Source organism: Rattus norvegicus, chromosome 20 (genome assembly GCF_021556685.1).
Source record: "Rattus norvegicus strain SHRSP/BbbUtx chromosome 20, alternate assembly SHRSP_T2T, whole genome shotgun sequence".
NCBI lineage: Eukaryota > Metazoa > Chordata > Mammalia > Rodentia > Muridae > Rattus > Rattus norvegicus.
This window is the reverse complement of record NC_141553.1, coordinates 11,861,551-11,885,409: the sequence shown is the minus strand read 5'-3', so window position 1 is coordinate 11,885,409 and position 23,859 is coordinate 11,861,551. Positions and strand designations below refer to the sequence as shown.

The 23,859-nt window shown below is 49.9% G+C and overlaps 2 protein-coding genes across 10 annotated transcripts in view; one reads left to right on the top strand and one right to left on the bottom strand.

Annotated features, from left to right (window-relative positions):
* The window catches only part of Slx9 (SLX9 ribosome biogenesis factor), a 30,328-nt gene extending 27,055 nt beyond the window's left edge, over positions 1-3,273 (bottom strand). The window contains 2 exon segments of the mRNA NM_001008307.2: positions 1,128-1,236; positions 3,102-3,273. Coding sequence (NP_001008308.1) covers positions 1,128-1,236; positions 3,102-3,239 — 247 coding nt within the window. The 5' untranslated portion in view covers positions 3,240-3,273.
* A 16,950-nt stretch (positions 3,274-20,223) lies between these two features.
* Itgb2 (integrin subunit beta 2) overlaps positions 20,224-23,859 on the top strand; it is a 36,185-nt gene continuing 32,549 nt past the window's right edge. For 5 of the 9 annotated variants that reach the window (XR_015644746.1, XR_015644745.1, XM_087597440.1 and 2 more), the window contains exon 1: positions 20,224-20,330. The gene's annotated coding sequence lies outside the window, so the exon portion shown is untranslated. Of the gene's footprint in view, positions 20,331-21,573; positions 21,791-23,859 lie in introns of those variants that run through there. The other 4 variants (NM_001037780.2, XM_087597442.1, XM_087597443.1 and 1 more) reach the window with 4 other exon arrangements.

The following is a 23,859-nucleotide window of genomic DNA, read 5'->3' as shown; positions in this document are numbered from 1 at the left end:
AGCCAGTAAGTAGCATCCCTCCATGGCCTCTGTGTCAGCTCCTGCCTCCAGGGTCCTCAACTTGCTTCTTGGTCATGATGTTTGATGCAGGAATAGAAACCCTGAGTACTGCTCAGCAGTTAAGAGCACTGACTGCTCTTCCAGAGGTTGTGAGTTCAATTCCCAGCAACCACATGGTGGTTCACAACCATCTGTAATGGGATCCGATGCCCTTTTCTGGTGTGTGTGAAGACAGCGACAGTGTACTCATAAAAATAAAAAAATAAAAGTAAAAAAATTTTTAAAAAAGAAAGAAACCCTGGCTAAGACAGTCTCAAGAAAGAAAGAAAAAAACAAAGAAAGGAAGAGAAGGAAGGAAGGAAAGTAGGAAGGAGCCATTGGTAGCCAGGTATGATAGTGCATGCCTTTAACACCAGCATTTGGGAGGCAGAGGCAGGCTAGCCTGGTCTACAGAGCAAGTTCCAAGACAGGCAGGTCTACCCAGAGAAACCCTGTCTTGGAAATAAAAGAGTGGGTTTGGTCACAATACTTGTCAGCAGCAATTAGGACTGGCGGTCACAAGGCCTACCTGCTCTCTGTCTCCTTGACAACACAGGCAGAGCATCAATTCTGTAGGTAAGCTTTTTTTTTTTTTTTTTTTCTTTTCTCTTTTTCGGAGCTGAGGACCGAACCCAGGGCCTTGTGCTTGCTAGGCAAGCGCTCTACCACTGAGCTAAATCCCCAACCCCCTCTGTAGGTAAGTTTATCTAGTGTAAGCGTGCTCAGGGATGCACGCTGAAGAATTTATGAATGGAATGCTGAACGGTCTGGTACCTGCTTCAAAAGGACTCGGTGTGTGAGGACCAAGGGCAGGTACAGCACGTGGAACTCAACACTATTCTTTCTACTTTGGTACATTTTACTTCTGTTTCTGTAAAAGTAAAAGTTTGGTTCTTTCTCCATAGCCCTGTCTGTCCTGGAACTGGGTATGTAGTCCGGACTGGCCTTGAATGTAGAGATTGGCCTGCCTCAGCCTCCTAAGTGCTGGGATTTAAGTTATGCAACACTATGACTAGTGGGTTTTTTAAAAAGCACAGGTTAGCCCAGGTTAGCCCAGAGGCGACAGTGAGGCTGCCCTCTCGACTCACCTCTCTTTAGGGACACCACACTCTTCTGGTCCAGCTCCAGCCTCTGCACCAAAGCACTAGGGTCTATCTGGGTCCTGGCGAAGATGTCATTGTGAACAAATGCCCAGTCCTGCAGCCCCGACAAGAGAAGAGAGAGGACACAACATCAAGTTGACCTTTGGTTTCAGAGTCACACAGCGAGGCAATGCCAAGGCAAGAATCCTCTACTTCTCAGCCAGGGAGGCCCTGGGAGAGTAGCTCTGTCCCTGTCCCCAGATCAGGCCTGTTCCTTCCTGCCTCCCTCTGACTTGGGACAGTCAGAGCAGCTTGGTCTCCCAGAAGTGGAGTAGACAGAGCCCCACTAGCTCAGGGACTGGGCACGGCGTATGCAGACCCAGGAGCAACTGAGAGGAAAGCCACCGCTGCTGCTTGCATCTGTACGCATGAGCCCTCCCAGGAGTGAGCAGAGGGAATCGTCTAACTGTCAGTCCTTGGGATCTTTGAGGAACAAAAGCAGGGATACCAACCACGCAGCCTTCCAGTGAGGCAAAGACACGGCTGGCCCGAGGGGCTTAAGAACAATCTCTGTCAACGAAAGGCTTAACCCTGGGCCAAGTCACCAAAGCAAAAGGAAAATGGGGGGAAATTACCAAATTAAAAGGAAAATAAGACATCCGTGGCTGCACAGCAGTGGGAGGATGAGATGAAATAAAATAAAAATAAGTAAAATCCCAAAACCCAAAGCATCAAGTGAGCACCAGGGACAGAGACTCACGTCTTTACTCCAGTGCTTGGGAGGCAGAGGCAAGCTGATCTCTGTGAGTTCGAGGCCAGCCTGGTCTACAGAGTGAGTTCCAGAACAGTCAGGGCTACATGAGAGACTCTGTCTCAAAAACACACGAGAGAGACAGAGACGGAGAGAGACACCCCGGCCTGCAGGACCCCTGCTCTGTAGAGATCATGGCCATGCAAGGTGCCCTGCCCTGTGGGCAGACAAACAGACAGATGACATGGAGAGAGACTATGAATGAATCTCAACTAGGGTCTGGAGAAATGTATGGCTCATGCTTAAAAGCACTTGCTGTTCTTGCAAACGACCTATGTTTGGTTCCCAGCACACATACACATGGTGGTACACAGCCATCCACACCCTCTCTGGCCTCTAACAGTACCATGCACAAATTCAGTATAAACATACATGTACTCAAAACACATGCATAAATGGTTTTTTTAAAGCCTCATCCGTGAAAAGATACGGTCAGCTTTACAGGTTTAGGATCTGTGGTACGCAGTAAATGCTTGAAAAACGCACTGTAGCATTACTGATGGGAAGCCGTCGGCTCGATGGTCCAATAATATCCCTTCTGCTGCTCCTATGCAAACCAGAAAACACTGGCAGGCAGCTAAAGGAGGAGCACCAGGCAAACAATGTGGCCTGTGTGTGGAATGTATCGTGCAACCCAGACAATATCGTGCTGAGTGAAAGAACCCAACACAAGAAACTAGTCTCCCTCCACTCACACATACTGTCCCGAGAAGAAGGCAAAAGCAGATTTCTGATTGCCTGGGTGTATGGGGCCCTGGATGGTGAAGGACTGTTAATGAGAACAACGCTTCTTTTCAGGTTATCTAACCTCAGGCATGTCCTTTCCTTTACTCAAAGCCCGGTTGAGGATTTTAAAGAGCCTTTGCTAGCGTCCTGAGACATTTCCAGAGCGTAGCGGGATGCTCTCCCCAGCGATGGAGCGCTTCTGGAGCCTCACGCCACAATCAAGAAGGCATGGCCGCTAAAGGTGGGCCGGGTCAGGACCTAGGTAGAGTGGCAGGAACACACACACAAAGCAGGCGACACCCTGGCCTGCAGGACCCCTGCTTTGCCGAAACCCACAGCCACGCAGGGCTCCTGCTTTGCGGAGACCCCAGCCATGCAGGTGCTCTATGGAGAGCCCGCTCAGCTGAGACCTGGTCCTACCCGACCCGCGCCCCACATCTCACCTTCGACCCAGCTCCGCCCGCCGAGGCTTGTGGGAGGGCCGGCTCCAAGGCGCGGGGTACAGCGCTGGGTGTAGCCTCCCTGTCGGGCCTCACGGCTGCCCGGTGCACACGAGCCCGCAGCGCCCTCACTTTCCCCATCTTTGCAAGAGGTTTCTGCCTGCTAGCAACGCCGACACACTAGAGGAAGTGCCTCCCGGAAGTGCTCACTGAGGACCGGAAATAGAGCCGCGGCGGCGTAGAGCGGCTTTCGGCGATCCCCGGAAGTGTCTCCCGTAGCGCGTGCGCGGTTGCGGTGCTTACGCCGAGCGCTACCGCTAGCGTGTTAGATATGCGCTACTGTGGCCGCTGGAGAACCTTTGCTCTTGCATAGAGCCAGGGAAATAAACGATAGAAGCGTAGGGTGCATATTACGCCATGTTTATATGGGGCGAGTCTGGGGTAGAGTAGAGAGACAGGTTCAGGCCGGTTTTACTCCTGCGGGTCTCTGTGTGCAGCATCGCGTTTCGTCCTCCAAACAGATCCTGGAGTTGGACTTTGCAATTCCACTTAAATGGGAACCAAGCGAACTGAGTGGCCTCCGTCTCCCTGCACAGTCGGCTCCATGCCCAACAACCCTGTGCACCCAGTACAGTACTGCTTAGGAAACGCAGGACAAGGACGAAGGGTGATTCCAACTGTTTGCCCAAATGACACCTTGTAAAATAAAATACAAAACAAAGTGGGCTATGGTTGGGAGCACAAAAGAAATCTGGGCTCAGGCACAGCCAGGGTAGAGGCTTTCTGCCCTCTTCCCTTCTAGGGTAGAGAGATTCTGGATGCCTGGATGTCCCTGCTCGGGATCCACAGTGAGATGGGATTTGTAGGGAGAAAATGAGCCCAAAGCAGAGCCGGGCGTCCCACAGTGTCTGAAGTAACAGAGGAGGGTCAGGGAGGGGACCAATAAGCATTTGAGGTTTCTCTTTGGCGGCTGCCTCCAGATTCCTGCTCCTGCCACACTGAGGAGAGCCAACCTGTAAGATGTAATGAACACCTTCCTCCCCTATTTGGCTTTACTAAGTGTTTTATCATAGCAACAAAAAGCAAACTAGAACAGTGAAGGAGTGTCTTTGTCTCTGTTTGGGTACTGTTTGGGCATGAACAAATGTCTTGGGAGAGACGAGTAGCCTCTCTGTGGTCTTCCTAATACCCTTTGAGTCCCCCCCACACACACACACACACTCCTAAGTCCTGTAGAGGAATGTTAATCTAGCAACATGGCTGCTCTGGCAAGGGATCAGATCCAAAGCCTAGGTCTGTGTGATCCGGCTGAAGTACAGAAAGGCCATTAATACGAAGAGACACAAATAAGCAGGTCTCTGAATTCAAAGTCAGCCTGGTATAGAGCAAGTTTCAGGTAAAGAAAAGCTCAAGTCCAGACTTGGTGGTACACTCCTTTATTCCCAGCATATAGGCAGAGGATCTCCAAGGTCTGTTCAGTCAGTTGAGGTCAGTCAGTCAGTCAGCGCAGGCTGACTGAGTTGAGCTCAATTCCATTCAGTTCGTGTTGCAGAGGCTGTCGAAGCCGGAGTCAGAAGATTAGAACAAATTCCCAGAGTTAGTTTGAGGCCAAACAGAGCAATTTAGTGAGAAGCTGAGAAAAGCCAGATTGAATCAGTCAACTTGGAGAGACATTTGAGGCAGAACAACTGAGTCGAATCAGACAGCCAGAGTTCAGAAAGTGGTAAGAGAGTAGAGCTTATTCAGGAGTAAGCCTCTGAGACAACAGTTACATTAGATGACTAAAGTTTCTTTCACAAGCCTGCTTTGAGATGACCTCATAACCTGGCTCATCTCCCCCAGAGGACCTGCAGCCAGAGCCGCCCTGAAAGCTACCCTGGCTTTTCCTTAGGGCACACACCCCCACCCCCACCCCCACCCCCACCCACCTCCGCCAAGTGTTTTCTCCTTCTCAGTCAACAGCAGTGTTCCAGTCCTGTGCTCTGGGCTGTCCATTGGACCCAAGGTTTCCCCACGGAGAATGACTTGCTTAAGTCCAGTTCCAGGGCATACCAGTTGCCACCCTTGTCCCAAGGAACTCACAAATCAGTGGACAAGGGGGTGCTAGTTAATTCTTTAGAATTCACTACTCTTTTTTCCTGTCGCTTGAGGGCGCTCTTGTCCCGCGCTCCCCTGGCTCCTGGCAAACTGGTTTTGCTCTTAGAGAGGACTGCACTGTTGTCTCCGGCTAGTCCCGCCCCCTCAGACTCTAGACCACGACCGCACTCCCGGTCCACCAGAGTGTGGGTGTGAACCACCACCCACAGGCTCACCCACGGATACAGCCACTGGGGGGGGGGGCACTGTATCATCGCGCCCCTGTTCATCCCCAGCCCCACTGACTGATCCACGACAGATCTGCCTGGCTTTTCTCGGGGAGGATGGCCCCCTCGAGCCTCCCAGGGAGGTGCTAGGTTTCTGGATAAGAGCATAGGTCCCCCTTTCCTCGGGTGACTTAGCCAAGGCCTGAGTTTTTTCAAGCCTGTTTGTTTCTACAGTGGGGGTGGGATGTAGAATGGGCGGCTTGAGGACTGAGAGAAAAGTGAGAGTGAGGAAGTGACCACTAGTCGCTTAGAGCTGCAGCTCACAGATTCCCAGGGCTGGGCAGAAAAGAGGCCCCCACGGCCCAATAGGGTGTCGCAGTGTGAAGGGCAGGAGCCCACGCTCAGGGCTGGCCAGACACACAGCACGTCGGAGGCCCAGGACCTTCTGGTGACTGCTCAAAACAGTAGGGCAGTGAATTGGCCTCCTCTCCTTCACGGCTTCCGGCAGAGGGAGGATTTGCTGCGCACCGAGGCCCAAGGCCTACCACCGAAGTTGGTCAACCTGCAAAGCGGCCCAGAGCCACTTCCCAGCCGTTCCCTGAAGTCTGGCGATCAGGGGAGAGCTGGGAAAGGTCAGACTTGGGTGTCCTAGTGCCGTTACCTCCCAGTCACATTGATGTGTGTGTATTAAAATCTTTTTTAAGTTCAGACTCCATTTTAGAGAGCCTGACCTAAGTTTGAACTCAGGCAAACTAACAGGCTGGTACCCAGCATTAGTTTCCAAGTTGCCCCACCCCCACCCCCAACAAAACCTGAGCCTACTCCAGTTTCTAGGCTAACCCTTGACAAGACCAGGGTTTCCGGGTTATTCCCCCCCAACAAACCTGTATCCCCAGGTTACAAGCCCATCCCCTGCCTAACGACCACCAATGCAGAGGGGAGCAGAAGTTAAGTTTATGATTGACTTCCAGCACCAGCCAATTATGTTAAAGGTCACAGTAGCTTTCCAGCTAGATGCTTGCACATGTTCTCCCTGCATGCTGCTTACTATAGAGCCTTGCCCCATAGACATTCGGGCTCCCCCACCGCCAAATCTGTCCTGCGTGACAGTGGTGCATTGGAGGGGCCCAAGCTAGAATAAAGACCCTACTGTAGTTGTATCAGATTGGCTTCTGTCTGTTTTGGGGGATCACTAACACTTTCCTGGCACTACATCGATACCATTGATTCTGTGGGCCTAGGCTAATTAGGAAGCAGACTGGTGCCATGGACAGAGAGACCCCCCCTCTGGGTAGGTGTCACCTCTGCCCCAGTGACCTTTGACTAATTTCCAGCTTTGTTGATGGCCGGAGTCCAAACTGTATTTGGGTATGTTAGTGCGACTGGTGGTCAGGTTATCTCTATAGCTGAGATTTTCCTGCTGCCCGGGGTCTCCGCTCACACTTAGCTCCTGAGACTGAGGCAGCCCCACACCCCTACACTGAAGGGGAGGAAGGGCCAGCAATCCGCCCTGGGTGTGTGTCCCTGCCTGTTCTGTGGGAAACCATGGGGTGACACCCAGGGCGGTTCGGAGGAAATGAGCAAGGGGAAGACCCATGTCACAATTTCAATAAAGTGCCAAGTACTGAGAGGACAGGAGATAGGAGAGGCCCCAGTGAGAGAGCCCAGATGGTGGCCCCGATGCCCTTGTCCTTAGGGGTCACTTACAAGACCGGTCCGATTCTATCCCTCTTTTCCCATTGAGTCAGCCTACTGAGTGGGTAAGGCCGGTTCCCAGGGCCTGAGTGCTTCCGCGAAGTTGACTTATGATAACCTCCTTACTTCTTATAAAATGAATACATAGTTATCATTTAATCATTGAAAAATGCACAGAAAGAGTCAACTGAAACGTTAACATCTCTCCGATCCTATTGTCCAAAGCTGCCTGGCTGGTTCCTCCCAGGTCTGGGTGCCCATCCAGACTCTGCTCTCCTTAGATCTTGACCAGCCGTCAACACTGCCACTGTCCTTACGTTCGGTTTCTAAGCCTTAAGCTGACCTAGCTAGAGAGACCATCACCACCAGTTCGTTTGTTTGTTGTTTTGGGTTTTGAGCCAGAGTCTTTCTGTGTAGCCCTGGAACTCACTCTGAGGACCAGGCTGGCCTTGAACTCAGATTCCCCATCTCCACCGGCTGAGAGCTGGTCTTAAAGCCATGGAGCACCACACCCACCTCACCTAATATTCTTTAAACCCTATTTGTTGAGGGGAGACTGTCGGTCAGTCTCAGAGCTGACCTCCTGCCTAACACTGCCCACACGTGAAAGTGGGGGTGGTTATTTGGGTTGGTATTTTAGTGCTGAAAGGTGTGGGTGGGCAGGGAATGGGTCCAGGGACAAAACAGTGTGTCCAAAGACATGAGTGACTAGACTTGACAGAAGCCCAGAGTGGGTTGTGGTCCAATAAGGGCTATATTCTGTATGCCTTCCTGGTGTCCAGAGCAGGGGTGGCATGAGAAACAGTCTCTCTATGATGTTTGCTGCTCAGAACCTCAAGCTATCCCTTCTTCGGTGGCAGTGAGGGGAGCTGCTTCCCTGATGGAGGCCTCCCTGTCTTCCCCCTCGTCACCCACCCACATCACCCTCACCATGCCCTCTCACCCTCTTTTCTTAGGGAAGCCCAAGGTCTGACCACTCCACATCCCTAGTCTAGAGTAACTCGATCCCTTCCATTACAACTAAAGAGACACACACGGATTCAGAAAAATCAGGAAGAAGTGTCTGTGTAAGTTCAGGTGAAACTGAGCGAACTACCCAGGGCAAGTGAGGTTACGGACCGGAAGAGAACCTACGATACCAACGTAACTCCTTCCTGCATTCTAAAAACATATCCTTAAACCCACAGGTAAGTACAGCTCTCACCCTTCTCCAAAGAATCTTCTTTACATATGTGTGTGTGCATGCACACATGTGTGTATACATGTGTATAGATATATGTATGTTTATATATAATGTGTGTGCATGTGTGTATACGTATATGTGTTTATTTACAAATGTATATGTATAAATGTGTGTATTTATATATGTATAGATGTATAGATGTGTGTAGATGTGTATATATTTATGTGCATATATGTGTTATATAGAAATATAAATATTTATATTTATACATATAACAATAATAAAGAAAAGAGGTGGGCTAGAGAGATGGCTCAGTGGTTAGAGCACTGGCTGCTCTTCCAGAGGTCCTGAGTTCAATTCCAAGCAACCACATGGTGGCTCACAACCATCTGTAACGGGGTCTGATGCCCTCTTCTGGCACACAGGTGTACACGCAGATAGAGCACTCACACATTAAATAAATAAATAAACAAATTGTTTCTCTAAAAAAGAAGACAACTTAGAAAAAGAAAAAAGAAACAGAGGCCATCGATTGCAGAGGAAAGATGGGGGGAGGGATGGCACGGAATTGGAGGAAGGAAACGATGTAATTATATTTTAGTTTAAAATATGTTACATAAAAATTATGATTATTTTAAAAAGTTCGAATGAAGACTTTTCACTCCACAAACAGAAATCAAAGGTAATTCCATCAGACTCCACTCCCATGATCACTTGGGTTGAATCTCACCCACACCCCTCTCCCATACACACACATAGCCCGTGAGGGATGGACCCCCAGGGCCTCACGCATCCCTAAACAGACACTCTACCCCACTGCCCCCTTTCTGATTACTTCACATGTTCTGGACCTCTGCTGTGAGCCAGGCCTTTTGCAGGCCCCTGTCACGTGTCCCAGTCAGGGAAACTGAGGCATAGAGGAAGTCAGGGAGTATCTTAAGGATCTGACTACTGCTTGTTGTCTGTGCTGTGGCCTGTGGCTACCTCAGCCGGCACGAGTCCCACATAGACAGAGAAGAGCAGAGAAAAGACCCAGAGAAGCAAGAGTGCAGGAACCAGGGTGAGTTGATGAATGCAGCCCAGACCTTTGACTGATGTCAAATAGCTCTGTTCCGACCCTAGTGGAAACCACACAGTGAGCAGGAAGCAGTGGTTTGGAAAGAGAAGTGACACAGGTCAAGGGCAAGCAGAGGTCTAACCCAGGTGGGGCCTCGGTTAATCTAGGTGCCTCCCACATGACCCACGAGCCTCCGACAGTCCCACAAATTAACATGACTCTTGCGGTGGAGGGGATTGGAATAGTGGGACGTTTTTGGGGGGGCCTTCATGGTTTGATAACGAAAAGGTTACTTCCCTTTCTCTCTTCCCACATAGTCCTGAACTAGTTTGATTTTTAATCAATTCCTTTTTTTTTTTTTTTACTTATCTATTTATATATTTTTTTTGACTGGTTTTCTCTTTGTGGCCCCAGATGTTCTGGAATTCACTTCGTAGACCAGGCTGGCCCCCAGCTCATATAGATCTGCCTCTGCCTCTGCATCCTGAGTGCTCTGCAGCCAAGGCCCAGCTTTAATCAGCTCTTAACCCTTTGTTGTTCTGATCACACAAGTATTGTTCAGTGCTGAGCTAAATGGTAATTATAGTTTTTGTGTACAACTTTCTGATTTTTCCTCCAGAGTTGGTAATTGCTTCCCCCACCACCACCCCCCTCAACCTCTTCTGACTCAGAACCACATTTCCCCAACTTTCGGGCAAGTATGTAAAATGATTCTCAGACTAAGGCCCTGAATAGTGCAGCCTGTCAATAAGTCCCTCTGAGGAGAGCTAAGAATTTGGGTTTAGCCTATGAGGGTTTATTCCTATGAGGGCCAGAGTCCTGCAGCTCTTAAATACTGTTGTTAGCAAACAGGAGATCCCATAGGCCTTCTCCCAGGGACCTAGCAGCCGCTATGTCAGGACCTGCCACTGCCAGATGCAATGTGTGTGTTCTTAGATCAAAAGGGTCCCCAACCACCCCAGACTTCCCTCTCTCTGCCCTCGTGTGTGTGTGTGTGTGTGTGTGTGTGTGTGTGTGTGTCCTCTTCTTTCATATGTCTGTCTGCCTGTCTGCATGCCTGCCTCTATCCTCCACCCCTACCCCACCCCCATATCCCCTCTCCTCTCCCCCAATCAACAATACTAGATCTGTTGCATGAACCCACGGAAGGCACCCCAGCCCTTGTTCGAATTTTTTTTTTCTTTTTTCTTTTTTTTCGGAGCTGGGGACTGAACCCAGGGCCTTGCGCTTGCTAGGCAAGTGCTCTACCACTGAGCTAAATCCCCAACCCCTCGAATTTTTACCCTATTGACTGTGACATCTTTTGGTGACTCAAGGAAGCAAGAATTTGGCTTCTTCAGCTCCTTCGCACAAAGAGGAAGATGAAGGAGAAAGACTCATCTTGGGGGAAGTGGTTGGGTGAGGAGTCATTGAGGTCAGGACTGGGAGGGCACGGGAGCAGCCCGGCTTCTTGTCCTCCTTCCTGCACCTGGCTGCCCTGCGCTGGGAGACATGAGATCTCCTTGCGCCTGTTTGTGTGATTCAAAAGTACCGAGTAAGAGCCCAGGACCCTGCACGCTGCCGGTGGGTTTCCTGTGCCGAATTTCCCACGGCAGCTCTTGCCTGCCCTCCTCTCACCTCCTCCCGGTGCCAGCTCCGCCTCCCGCCCCTGGCTCACCGCAGTGGGGGCCAAAACGCTGCAAAAGGAAGTCTCTCAGGGGAAGGAGTCTCAGAAAGGAATAGGCCAGGATGGGGGCAGGGTACCAAAAGACCTACCGGAGTTAGGCCAGAGGGAAATTTGAACGGTTCGAGTGGGAGGAGCAGTTTCTGAGCTTATTAAAAGGACAAAGTGCATCCCGCCTCGGTTCTTCCTCCTGGCTCTCTCTCTCTCTACTGGCACTGAGGCCCAGCGTGGGCAGGCTGTCCCTTGCTGATGCTGACCTTCTTTCACTGACGTCTCTGATCGAATCTCTGGCATCCCCTCAGTATCAAGTGCAACATCACTTCCCAGAATCTGACTTATCCCCAAGAGCCACCGCTCGCTTCATGGTGGTAAAACTGAAGAGCGTGTGGGTTCAGGGTTGGGTACCATGGCGGGGAGGGGAGGATATGGTTGTGTTTTTGGATGGGAAGAAAAAAAAATGGCAAGTGTGTGCGTGGTGTTCTCTCTCTCTCTCTCTCTCGCTCTCTCGCTCTCTCGCTCTCTCGCTCTCTCGCTCTCTCGCTCTCTCGCTCTCTCGCTCTCGCTCTCGCTCTCGCTCTCCCTCTCGCTCTCCCGTCTAATGAGTCTTCCCACCGTCTTCTTTCTTTCTTTTTTTTAAAAGTCAGAATCTGACATAGCACCAAGGATGGTCTTGAACTTCTGACCCTCCTGCCTTCATCTTCCGAGTCCCGGAACTACAGGCTGGAGGTTGAACCCAAGGCTTCGTGCACTGTACCCACAGATGTATGGCCCAGCACTCTTTTTTCCATCTTGCTTCTGCTCTTGCCCACCAGGCCTGGAGGATACTCTGGGTACCCACACACTCTTAACACAGCTTAGTGTTCTGCAGGGCCAATGGCTTACCCTCTGTACCAAGGAGAGCCCTCACCCATCCCTTGTGGTCTTAGGTGCCTACAGCCATGAGTGAAAGAGACAGAGTACTAGAGGGGAAGCCAGCTCCCAGAATCCAATTCCAGGTCTTCCCACCCACCAGCCTCAGGCCCTGGCTCCTGCCACACAGGAATAGCAATGACCCACGAGGTATCCCAGCACTTCTGTAGGAAGGAAGCACACTCTTGCTGTCTGGCATCACACCGCCCTCTCAACTTGGACCAAATACCACCAAAAGCCCGGTGGCTTGCCCACTCTCTGCTTGAGCCCGGTGCCCAGCTGGCCGTGTCTGGCCTCTACTTGCTCACTGTGATGTCAGAGGCTGGTAGCTTCCTGTTCCTCCCATGCCTCTTTCCTCTCGGCTGGGGCACATCTGTCATTTTAGATGAATGGCTTTCTGTACTTGCTAGCATGTCGCGTAGGAAAGTGTGCCAAGTGTGCCCGCCCGGGCTTTGATCTCCAGCTTTGGGGGCAGGCTGCAGATCAAATATACAGATGGGTGTGGTGTGGGGTCTCCAGAAGTCAGGTGACACTGCGTCTCCAGCGCCTGCTCTAGTGTATCCCTGCCCTGAAGCTCTGCAGGACGGCAGAAGGGAAGGTGGGGGAAAGAAGGTGGAGATGAAAGAGTGCACACACACACACACTCTCAGAGACACACACATACACTCACATGCATACACACACACATACACACTCTCAGAGACACACACATACACTCACATGCATACACACACACATACACACACTCAGAGACACACACATACACTCACATGCATACACACACACATACACACACAGACACAGAGACACACACACATACACAAAGAAAGACACACACACATACACACATGCACACACACAGACGCACACATACACACACACAGACACATACACATACATACACACACACAGACACATACACATACACACCACACACACATACCCACCACACATACACACATATCGCATATATACACACACAGAGACACACACATACATACACACGCACACAGAAAGACATACATACACAACACACACACAGAGACACACACCACACACACATATACACCATATATACACACATATCACACATATACACACACATACCACACACCACACAGAATACACGAATACACAACACACACACACAACACACACAGACATACACGAATACACAACATACACACACACATACACACCATATATACACACATATCACACATATACACACACATACCACATACCACACAGAATACACGAATACACAACACACACAGACATACACGAATACACAACATACACACACACATACACACCATATATACACACATATCACACATATACACACACATACCACATACCACACAGAATACACGAATACACAACACACACAGACATACACGAATACACAACATACACACACACAACACACACACACATACACGAATACACCACGCACGCACGCACACATACACACCACACACACACACACACATACACACCACACACGCACACACGGTTACAGAATTTTAGCGGAACCGTTGTATCTGGCGGGAATCCAGATGATGGCTCCTCGTCTTGGAAGCAGCCTTTTGCCAGTGACAACTGTGAGATTTTTATGGGCTTATTCCTTTGAGGGCTTCTCAGAGCCTTTGCATATCTTAGCCTAGAGACCTGCCTAGCAAACAAGAAAACCTTCCACGGGTAAGGATTGCCGAGGTTGATGGGTCTTTCAAGAGAGCCTCTGGGTCAGATAAGTTTTGATAAGTGGAAACTGACATGCTAATGGTAACTTTTTGTGTAACAATTAAAAGGAGCTTCAAGGAGGCTGTCTGGGTTCAATCCCTGAGAGGCTGCTAAGAAGGCCAAGTTCATCCCATAGTGGCTCTTTCTCCCATCAGTTGTCCCAAGTAACCCACCAAAGCCCACAACACATGCATGTGTGCATGCATGCACATACCAACATGACTGGCCATCGAGGCAGGGGCTGTCATGCCTGCTGGGTCATTACAGCTATGCTCCATTCATATCCTGTTCCCTGAGATCCCTCCTGGCCATCCATTCTGGGTTCTCCAAGTCAAGTAGAGCCTTAGTCTTCATTCAGCTGCTGCAGGTCCCCCGCTTTGCCTCAATGACCCCTGCCCCCACCCGGGTCTGTCAGGACAAGCTTCCCTATCCTTTAAGCCCTGCTTAGCTGTCAGGAGCTTGGATTATACCAGCTCCTTCCGATCCTCCACAGATGCCAACCAACCCTGCCCTCAACTCTGTGCGGTTCAGTATGTCGGTCTCCTCTCCTCTAGTCCGTCTGCCCTTCCTCTTTTTCATCTACTGGCATCGATGCATTTAGGGCTGGCTTCACTTCGGAAGGAAAGGGTCCAGTTGTGTTTTGAAACCTCACCTGCCCATATCAGGCTTGGAACTGGTGCCATGAGCCACTGGCACTTTGTGAAACTCTCTGATGGTTTTCTCCTGTTTCCCATCTTTCCCCCTGTTTCTTCCTTTTTGCTGTGAATATTTAGACTGCTCTGTTCTGGTTCGGGAAGTGTCTTGACGAGTTTTGTATAGATGCAGTGGTCAGTGTTTACCGTCAGGTTTTAGAATCGCCTTGGAGATAGACTTGTGGGTGTACCGGTTACTTTTTTTTAAAAGACTTATTTATTCATTTTATTTGTTTGAGTGCATTGTCGCCATCTTCAGACACACCAAAAGAGGGCATCCGATCTCATTACGGATGGTTGTGAGCCACCATGTGGTTGCTGGGATTTGAACTCAGGACCTCAGGAAGAGCAGTCAGTGCTCTTAACCGCTGAGTCATCTCTCCAGCCCCCAGTACCAGTTACTGTTGTTGCTGCGATAAAACATTATGACTAAGGCAGCTTGTAGAAAAGGACAGAAGCTAGAGTCATCTGAGAGGAAGGAGCCTCAGCTGAGGAAATGCCTTCCTGAGACCCAGCTGTAAGGCATTTTTTTCTCAGTTAGTGAGCAACGAGGGAGGGCCCAGCCCATTGTGGGTGGGGCCATCCCTGGGCTGGTAGTCTTGGGTTCTATAAGGAAGCAAGCTCTGATGGGCTAATCAATAACCAGCAGCCCTCCATGGCTTCTACGTCAGCTTCTGCCTCCAGGTTCCAGCCTGTTTGAGTTCCTGCCCTGACTTTCTCCAATGATGGATGAACTATGTGCAAGCCGAATAAACCCTTTCCTCCCCAACTTGCTTTGGTCGTGGTGTTCCATTGCAGCACCTTAACCCTAACTAAAACACGGTTCAGGAGAGAGAATTCACAATGCCAGGGAGACATGGGAACATGGACCTGGAGCGAGAAACCGAGTGGTCACGTCTCTGACGGGTTATTTATCTATGGCGCCAATTTAAGTCCGACTAGATTATATTAAATGCAGCTTTATTCAAAAGTTGCTCTCGGGCAAGTTCACTGGCCCCAAGGACCAAGACCAGGGAAGTTACTATGGGAAGAGGGGAGGAGGGAGCAAAGAAAAAGGGCATGTGTGTGTAGAGAGAGGAGAGAAGAGAGATGAAGAAGAGAGAGAAGGAGAAGGAGAGAGACAGAGAGAGGGAGCGGGAGGAGGCAGAAAATGTCTGGATTATACAGGGAGGAGCCTCTGGGGGAAAGCAGCCCAGCCTCTGGGCTGGAAAGTTCAGGGGTAGGGGCGGGGCATGCCAGGTAGGGACTGAGGGATGCTGGGAGAACCTGGAGGCGGGGTCTGCTTTGATATGTAAGCATGCGCCTCAGTCCCTGGTCCAGTGGCTCTGAAACCAGTCTCAACTGCAAACACTGAGCAGAGGGTGAACTGGAAAGGGAGCAAGGCTATAAACCCTCAAATTCCACCCCCGGTGATGCACTTTAAGGTTCCATAACCTTCCAAAACAGTGCCACTTAGAAGGACGTGAGCCTATGCGAGGTGGGCGGGGAGTACAGAGAAAGGAATTTCATTCAAATCACCATAGCATGTCTGTGGGGTAGGAAAAGCCTAAACTCTTTGTCTCCAGATCGTGTAAACGTTTTCCTACAAAATCATTTCACTAGTTTTCAAATTTTGTTGCTGCGTGCGTTCATGCTTGCGCGCATGCGGGTGCGCGCGTGTTTGATTTGTTTCACTTAACATCATAATCTCTCATCAAGGCTCCCGCAAATGGCAGGGTCCTATTCTTTTTTGTGGCTGAGTAATATTCTATCATGGACATGTTTCATTTATATATATATATATATTGTTTTGTTTTGTTTTTTTAACCTGTTTATCCATCAATGGATTCCAAGTTCCACGGTGGCTTTCGCTCTGGTGGTCAGATGTCTCCTCAGCACACTAATTTCCCACCGTCCTGATAGTTACCCAGTGACTAGTTCTGTTTGTGGGTTTCTGAGGAAGTTCCATCTGGTTCTTCATAACGGACATGTTAATTGGCATCCCTACCAGAAGTTCATAGTTTAGTAATCAAGCTTCACCAACGCCTGTCCCGGGGACCCAGTGATAGCTGGACACATCATCACTAGCTGCCAAGATATGACACATTCCCACTGTCATTAATAGTCTTGTGTGTGTGTGTGCAGTGGCCTATGTATACCCCTCTCCAATAAGCCTCCCACGTGAGGTCTGTCCCGTGCTGTGATTCTAGGGCAGCCGTCGCCTAGCTCACAACGCACAGGCATCCCCCTGCCCCATACCATCCCTGAGTCTGTCTTTTTTTGTCCTGTAATAGCCATCCTGCTGGGGTGAGAGATCGCCTCCGTGGCTTTGATTTGCATTTCCCCTAAGAACTAGGGATGTTTAATATATATATATTTGTTAGCTATTCCTACATTTCTTCTCAAGAAACATATGACCAGATCATTTGCATAGAGTCGAAATGGGTTTATTTCTCCTTTTCTGTTATGAAACTTGCCTGAGGAGAATCTCACCGTTGTACTTTTTAAAAGAGGTTGATTTTTCTAAATCTTGCGTACGCATATGCTTGAGGAGACCTAAAAAGGGCTTTAGAGCCCTTGAAGATGGAGTTACAGATGGTTGTGAGCTGCCTGGTGTGAGTGTTGAGAACCAAACTCCAGTCCTCTGCAAGAGCGGACAGCGCCAGGGTCCTCCTCCTCCTCCTCCTCCTCCTCCTCCTCCTCCTCCCCCTCTTCCCTCCTCCTCCTCTTCCTCCTCCTCCCCCTCTTTCCTCCTCCTCCTCCTCTCCCTCTTTCCTCCTCCTCCTCCTCTTCCTCCTCCTCCCCCTCTTTCCTCCTCCTCCTCTCCCTTTTTCCTCCTCCTCCTCTTCCTCCTCCTCCCCCTCTTTCCTCCTCCTCCTCCTCTTCCTCTTGATCATCCTCCTCCTCTTCTCCCTCCTCCTCCTCATTCTCCTCCTCCTCTTCCTCTTGATCCTCCTCCTCTTCTTCCTCTTGATCATCCTCCTCCTCTTCTCCCTCCTCCTCCTCTTCTCCCTCCTCCTCCTCTTCCTCCTCCTCCTCTTCTACTTCTTGTTTGTTTGTTTGTTTGTTTGTTTGTTTTTTGAAACAAGGTTTCCCCGTGTAGCCCTGGCTATCCTGGAATCAATTTGTAGACCAGATTGGCCTCAAACCCACAGAGATCCGCCTGTCCCTTCCTCTTTAGTGCTGGGATTAAAGATGTGTGCCTTAACCACTGAGCCCTCTCCCCAGCACTCAGTCTTGAGAGGCGCCCTGTGGCCAGCTTTATCATCCAGTCCTCCATAGAGGCGCAGGTTGTTTCCCACTCTGCCCCTCAACTTGGCGGGTCTCTGCACTTCTCCTTCTGTGGTCTCCTTAGTAGTTAACTTTGATGTCCTTGAGATTTCTGTATCTTGGACTGCACCGAGGCTTGCTCTGTACCCCCCAATGAGTGATCCTGCCATGTTTTACCATGTTAGACTATTCCTTCAAACATTTCACAGCACAATGTCCATCTGCTTCTGTGTCGAACTTGTAGTGGTTAATTTTGATTAAGAAATTACTTTCCGGGGTTAGGGATTTAGCTCAGTGGTAGAGCGCTTGCCTAGCAAACGCAAGGCCCTGGGTTCGGTCCCCAGCTCCGAAAAAAAGAAAAAAAAAAGAAAGAAAAGAAATGACTTTCTAAGAATTAGTGAGACACTCCTTTGGGTATTCCTGTAAAGGTGTTTCTAGAGAGGATTAACAGAAAACCCATCTTAAAGGTGGACAGAACCATTCCATGGGCTGGGGCGGTGGGGGAAATGTGGGGGTGGGGGTGGGAGACCCAACACCTTCTTCTGACCACCAGGTGCACCCACACAGACATACACACAAACACATTTTTTTTAAAAAAAGTTGGGCATGGTGGTACACACCTTTAATCCCAGCACTCAGGAGACAGATCTCAGCAAAAAGATCTCTGTGAGTTTGAGCCAGCCTGGTCTACACAGAAAGTTCCAGGACAGCCAGGCAGGCTACATAGAGAGGTCCTGTCTCAAAACAATAATGATAAAATTAATTAGCTAGTTAGTTAGTTAATTTTAAAATAAAATAAATTTTAAAATAAAATTAAAATAAGCCTTTTTTTTTTTAAGAAAGGAAAACTTGAACTCCTACTGAGCTCCTTTACTGTATGATTTGCCAAGACCAGGGCAAGCAACTCTATCCTCATCCCCAACACATACCACAGACTTCCCCACCAGGACGGCCCATCTCCCCTGTGATGACTCCTCCCTCCCTTAAAGTTCTCCTGGTCAGGTGTTTGGTTTCTGTGATAAGAACCCATACCCACTGATACCACACTATATGTGTCTGCAGGTCTGCGGCTCCATCCATTTGCTCCCGTGTCAGCTTTCCTTTTGGGGTATATTGAAAAGCGATCAAGATTGTGGTGTCTTTGTGTGTGCTGTGGCATACACCCACATTTGTCTGTCTGGGAGGGAGCCAGCTTGTGCATGCATGCTCCCGTGGAAGCCAGAGGTCAATATCAGCCGTCTTTCTCAATTGCCCTCCACCTCATTTTTTGAGACGGGATCTCTTTGCTGAGCTCGGAGCTCACCAATGAGCTAGGCTGGCTGACCAGTGAGACTCAAAGACCCTATGGTTCGCATCTCCAGCCTTTCAAGTTCCAAGCACACACAGTCACACCCGGCTTAAGGTTGCCCTCTGGGGCTCTGAGCTCAGGTCCTTCGGCCTGTGCAGCAAACATTTTATCCTCTGAGTCGTCTCTCTGGCCTCTGATATTTCTGTGTGGTGCTTGTTCGTATTCTCTACAGGTATGGGGAGGTCTTCTGTTCTTGACTTTTTAGTCTTTCGCTCTAGGACCTTACAGTTCTGCCTGGCTGGTCTTGAATTCACAGCGGTCCTCCTGCCTCAGCCCCCTAAATTCTGGTATTCTGGTATTACAAGTGTGAACTGTTTCCAACACTGTTCTTTTAACAGCTTGTCCGATGGCCTCTTTTGTTCATTTTTTTTTCAAACCGAGAGAAGATATGGAAAATATGCATAAAGGTTCAGGGCTTTTAAACTTCTTGTAATCCTCTCAACTCTCATCACCAGGACGTTCTGCACAGCCGAAACTGTCCCCACTCAACGGCTTTATCCTCGTGTAAATGTGTCTTTAAACATTCTACCAAACATACCACACAAAGAAAGAGTGCCACATGAACACCCAGGTCTCCAGTTGCCCCCCCCCGCCTTACCCACCCCATGCTCAACTCATGGCCCGCCCTGTAGCCACACCCACCTCCAACCCCCATCCTGATTACAAGAAAATCTGAAATGTTGTTTCATTACCATTTGCAAACATTTTAGCACGTAACTCTAAAGAGGGCGGGAGAGCAATGTAACCATGAAACATTGTTTCTCAATATGGCTTACATCTCAAATCTTACCCTATAGGTTCTCACTGGCGTCCCTCTTTCTGCCTCCTCTAGTCCCTACAGTGTTACTTAACACATCCCTCTGGGCCCCACTCTGCCTCAGTTCTCTACCCAGGAACCTTCTCCAGCTTCCTTCCTCCCACTCGCCTGCTTCCCCCAGTGGGTTATCGCCTCAGCCCATGCACTTGTAGCTGGGTCCCTCTCCCTGACTGAGAACCCACACAATCAGCCTGCCTGCTGGTCCATGAATCCCTACCTCTTCTTGACATGCTACAGAGCCCCTCAAGGCCATCAATGGCTACTGCTTCTAACGGTAGCCCCTCCACTCTTGCTGCGAAAGCTTGTCATCATCTTCAGGCCCCACCCTTTCTTGGTGTTTCTTCTCTAACATCCCATATGTAAAGGGGCTGAGGTGAGACCCACATGTGGGCCAATGAGCCATGTGTCACTCAACTTCCTCCTGGGTGTTGACTTAAAACAGGAAGTATCAGGCTGGGGCCTCAGAGGCTGTTCTCTAGACACCACCACAGAGCCAGCTGGTGAGAAGCAGGCAGAGACATCTCCAGTCAGTCAGATTCACGGATTGGAGGCTTCCTGGGACCAAGAGGGGTAAGTGCAGGACTCCTGTGTTCAGGTAGCTCTTTTGGGAAACACCTCAGAGGTGGGCTCTTCCCATGGGATTTCTCTTTATGTCCTCAGCCCTATGGGCGGGCTCTGGTGGCCTTTCCATGTCCCTCACCCAGCCTATCTGTCAAAAAACGGTCTTGGGACCTTTTACATGTGGCTTCCAGTTATTCAGGCCCTCCTGACTGATGTCTATGGATGGGAGAGGTATGGTACCACAGTTGGGCAGAGTCTCAGGAATTCTGGGAACTTCCGTAACTAAATGCGGGTAGGCAGGCAGAGAACAGTGTTGATCCTCTCTCTGTGATAGTCATGAATGCCTGGGGCTGAGGAAGGTCAGTTATGGTGGGGTTGACAAGCTGCTCTTTCTGTGATAGTCGTGGATGCCTTGGGGCTGAGAAAGGTCAGCTATGACTGGGGATGACAAGCTGCTCTCTCTGCGATAGTCGTGGATGCCTAGGGCTGAGGAAGTTATGACAGGGAGGATGGCTGGGACATGCTGTGGGAGTGAAGGGGTCATATCCTGTCACCCCTCTACTACAAATGGAAGTAGACACTTGTGGTCATGGAGGTGGACGTCAGACTGAAAGTAAGGAGCAAGAGAAGGAGCTGCTGAAATGGCCACTGTCGCCCATCTGTCTTATAATGGGGGAACTTCTCAGCCTGCCTTGCAAGCCTCTGGGACCGAGGCTACAAAATGCCCAGCCTAGCCCACAGCATAGCAAACGATAGGGAAGTTCTCTTCCCAAGAATCCCACATACAGTAGTGGCCAGGCCTGGGGCCAGCAACCACAGGGCCACATCCCAGATAGAGGGAGGAGGGATGCCTATGAGACCAGCCTGCAGGAGGCTATATAGCTGCAGAGGGGGTGGCTGACTGGCTCTGTGAGGTGGGCTCCATGAGGTCAAGTCTCAGGTGACAGACACCAGTTCCACATCCAGCAGCGAATCAGTGGATAAAAGATTACTGGCATCTGCCCTAAGGGAGGGACCTCTGCCAAAGCGGGAGTAAAATGAGCAGGAGTAACTAACTCCTGAGGGTTAGTTAGGGCTGGAAAGGCCCAAGTTTTCTATCTCCACCTCTCTCCACTAGTTCTGTTTTTCTCGGTTGACATATTCGGACATGGTCTTGGGGAAGGCGTGCCATCACAATGATTCGAACTGTGTCCACTGTGATTGTGGGGGTGGGGGAACCACACACTCACCCTTAACAGGAAGCTCTGCGTGTGGGGATATCTTTGATACACAGCTTGGGAGGAAGCATTCTGCTCTATGTGTAAGAAAGGGCGTGAGCTGGGGAGGCTGCTGAACTCTGAGGATGGGCTAGTGACAGGCTCTGCAAACTCCAATCCTCTACAGTCAGCAATGACTCAAAACTTACCCCCGTGAGGACGGAGTGGTGGAGACAAACTGAGGTTCCCGCTAACTCCACTTCCGTCACTCAGGTACAGGCGGCTTTCTGCAGGTGGCAGGGCTGGGGGCTCATGGAGTGTTGAGTTTGTGTGTGTGCGTGTTTGTGTGTGTTGTGTGTATGTGTTTGTGTGTGTGTTGTGTGTGTGTTTGTGTGTCTTTGTTTGTGTGTGTGTTTGTGTGTGTGTGTTGTGTGTGTGTTGTGTGTGTTTGTGTGTCTGTGTTGTGTGTGTGTCTGTGTTGTGTGTGTGTTGTGTGTGTTGTGTGTGTGGTGTGTGTGTCTGTGTTGTGTGTGTTTGTGTGTCTGTGTGTTGTGTGTGTGTGTGTGTGTGTGTGTGTGTTGTAGTTATACAGAGAACCAGTGGCTCTGTGAGGAGGAGGAGCGAGTTCTGAGACAGCCCTTCTGTTCACATCTCTCCCCTTTTGGGCCTGAGTCACCGTCCTGCCTGAAGCTGTGTCAACTGAGGCTTCCAAGTGTACTCTGTCACCAGAGATTACATACAGTTCACGCTTGGGGGTGGGGGGAGGGGTGGACCAACTCAGGGCATCCTCTGCCTGGCTGTTGGACATCTCTGGGGGATGTTCAGGAGATACCCCCAGGCAGCCAACCCAGTACTGGCTGTGTCCAGACTTCCTTCTCCTTTGCATACATGGGATGTCAAAGGGAAGTGCTAATTTCCTCCCAGACCCACCACCACCACCACCACCACCACCACCACCCCAAACCCAGACACCTGCATGCCTGAGTGAATCCCAGGCCCTGGGGAGCAGCAGTCTCTGGGACATTTTTGTAGTGGAAGGCAGTAGCCAGGCTGAGACAGGTGACCCAGAAACGCCAAGTGACTAGAGCCCTATGGCCGCCGAGTCCTGCTGTCTCCCTAAAGCAGATAGCTAGCTACCTGAGGTCCAGACTGTTGCAGGTTCTTTGGTCCACACTGTGAAACCCAAGATTGCATTAGTGACCAAAGGGGAAAAAAGGGTTTCTACTTGTGGTGTGACCCCCTTAGCAAACACCATTAATCCCTCTGGCTGGAATACACACACACACACACACACACACACACACACACACACTCTTAATACACACCTTTACTCCCAATGAAGGTAAAGTTTGTGGAAAAAAAGTAGTCATGTTTGAAAGTGATGTCTGAGTGAGTGGCAGACAAAGGGACGAATCAGAGAAAGATTTGACCGAATAGAATATGCCCAACTCTCACTAGAAGAGAGAAGAAAGAGAAGCTACTTGAGAGAGACAGAGAAAGAGACAGAGAGAGAGACAGAGGGAGACAGAGAGAGAGACAGAGAGACAGAGAGAGACAGACAGAGAAACAGAGACAGACAGAGAGACAGAGACAGAGACAGACAGAGAGACAGAGACAGAGAGATACAGAGACAGACAGAGAGACAGAGACAGAGAGAGACAGAGAGACAGAGAGAGACAGAGAGACAGAGAGAAGGAAGAAGAGGAGGAGGAGGAGGAGAAGGGAGAAGGCAGTTTTTATTGGGAGAGTTGTACAGAGACAGTTTGCAGAGAGAGAATAAGCTAGACGCAGATGAAGACAGAATGAGCCAGAGAAGGAGAAGGAGCTAGAAGATCAGACGGGATTGCTAGAGTTAGTTTGAGGCCAAACAGAGCAATCCAGAAGAAAACGAGAGAAGTCAGGTTGAATCAGTCAGCTTGGAGAGGAGTTTGGGCCAGAACAGCTGAGTTGAATCTCCCAGCTAAAATTCAGAAAGAACTAGGGAGAGGTGAGCCTATTCCATAGCAAGTCTCAGAGGCTGAAAACATCGTAGGCCTAGATTAGACTGTATGAAGGCTAGAAAGGCTAAACGTTTCCAGACTAGGCCTGGGTTAGCAGGCATCAGGCAAAAAACAAAAAAGTTATATTTATACCAGGCCTTGCCTCTGCATGTGGATCTTCAATCTGGTTGGTCTGATAGGATTTGCTTAAACCCTTAGGAGGAGTCCTTTGATTAGGACCTTCTCCTACAGCAGAGCAACCCTGTGGCACAGCCAGAGTCGTCCTCATAAAGCTGGGGTCAGGTCACCCTTGTCACACAGCAAGTGGTTCCTTGGCAAAGAGTTGGATGATTTGTAGAGGTC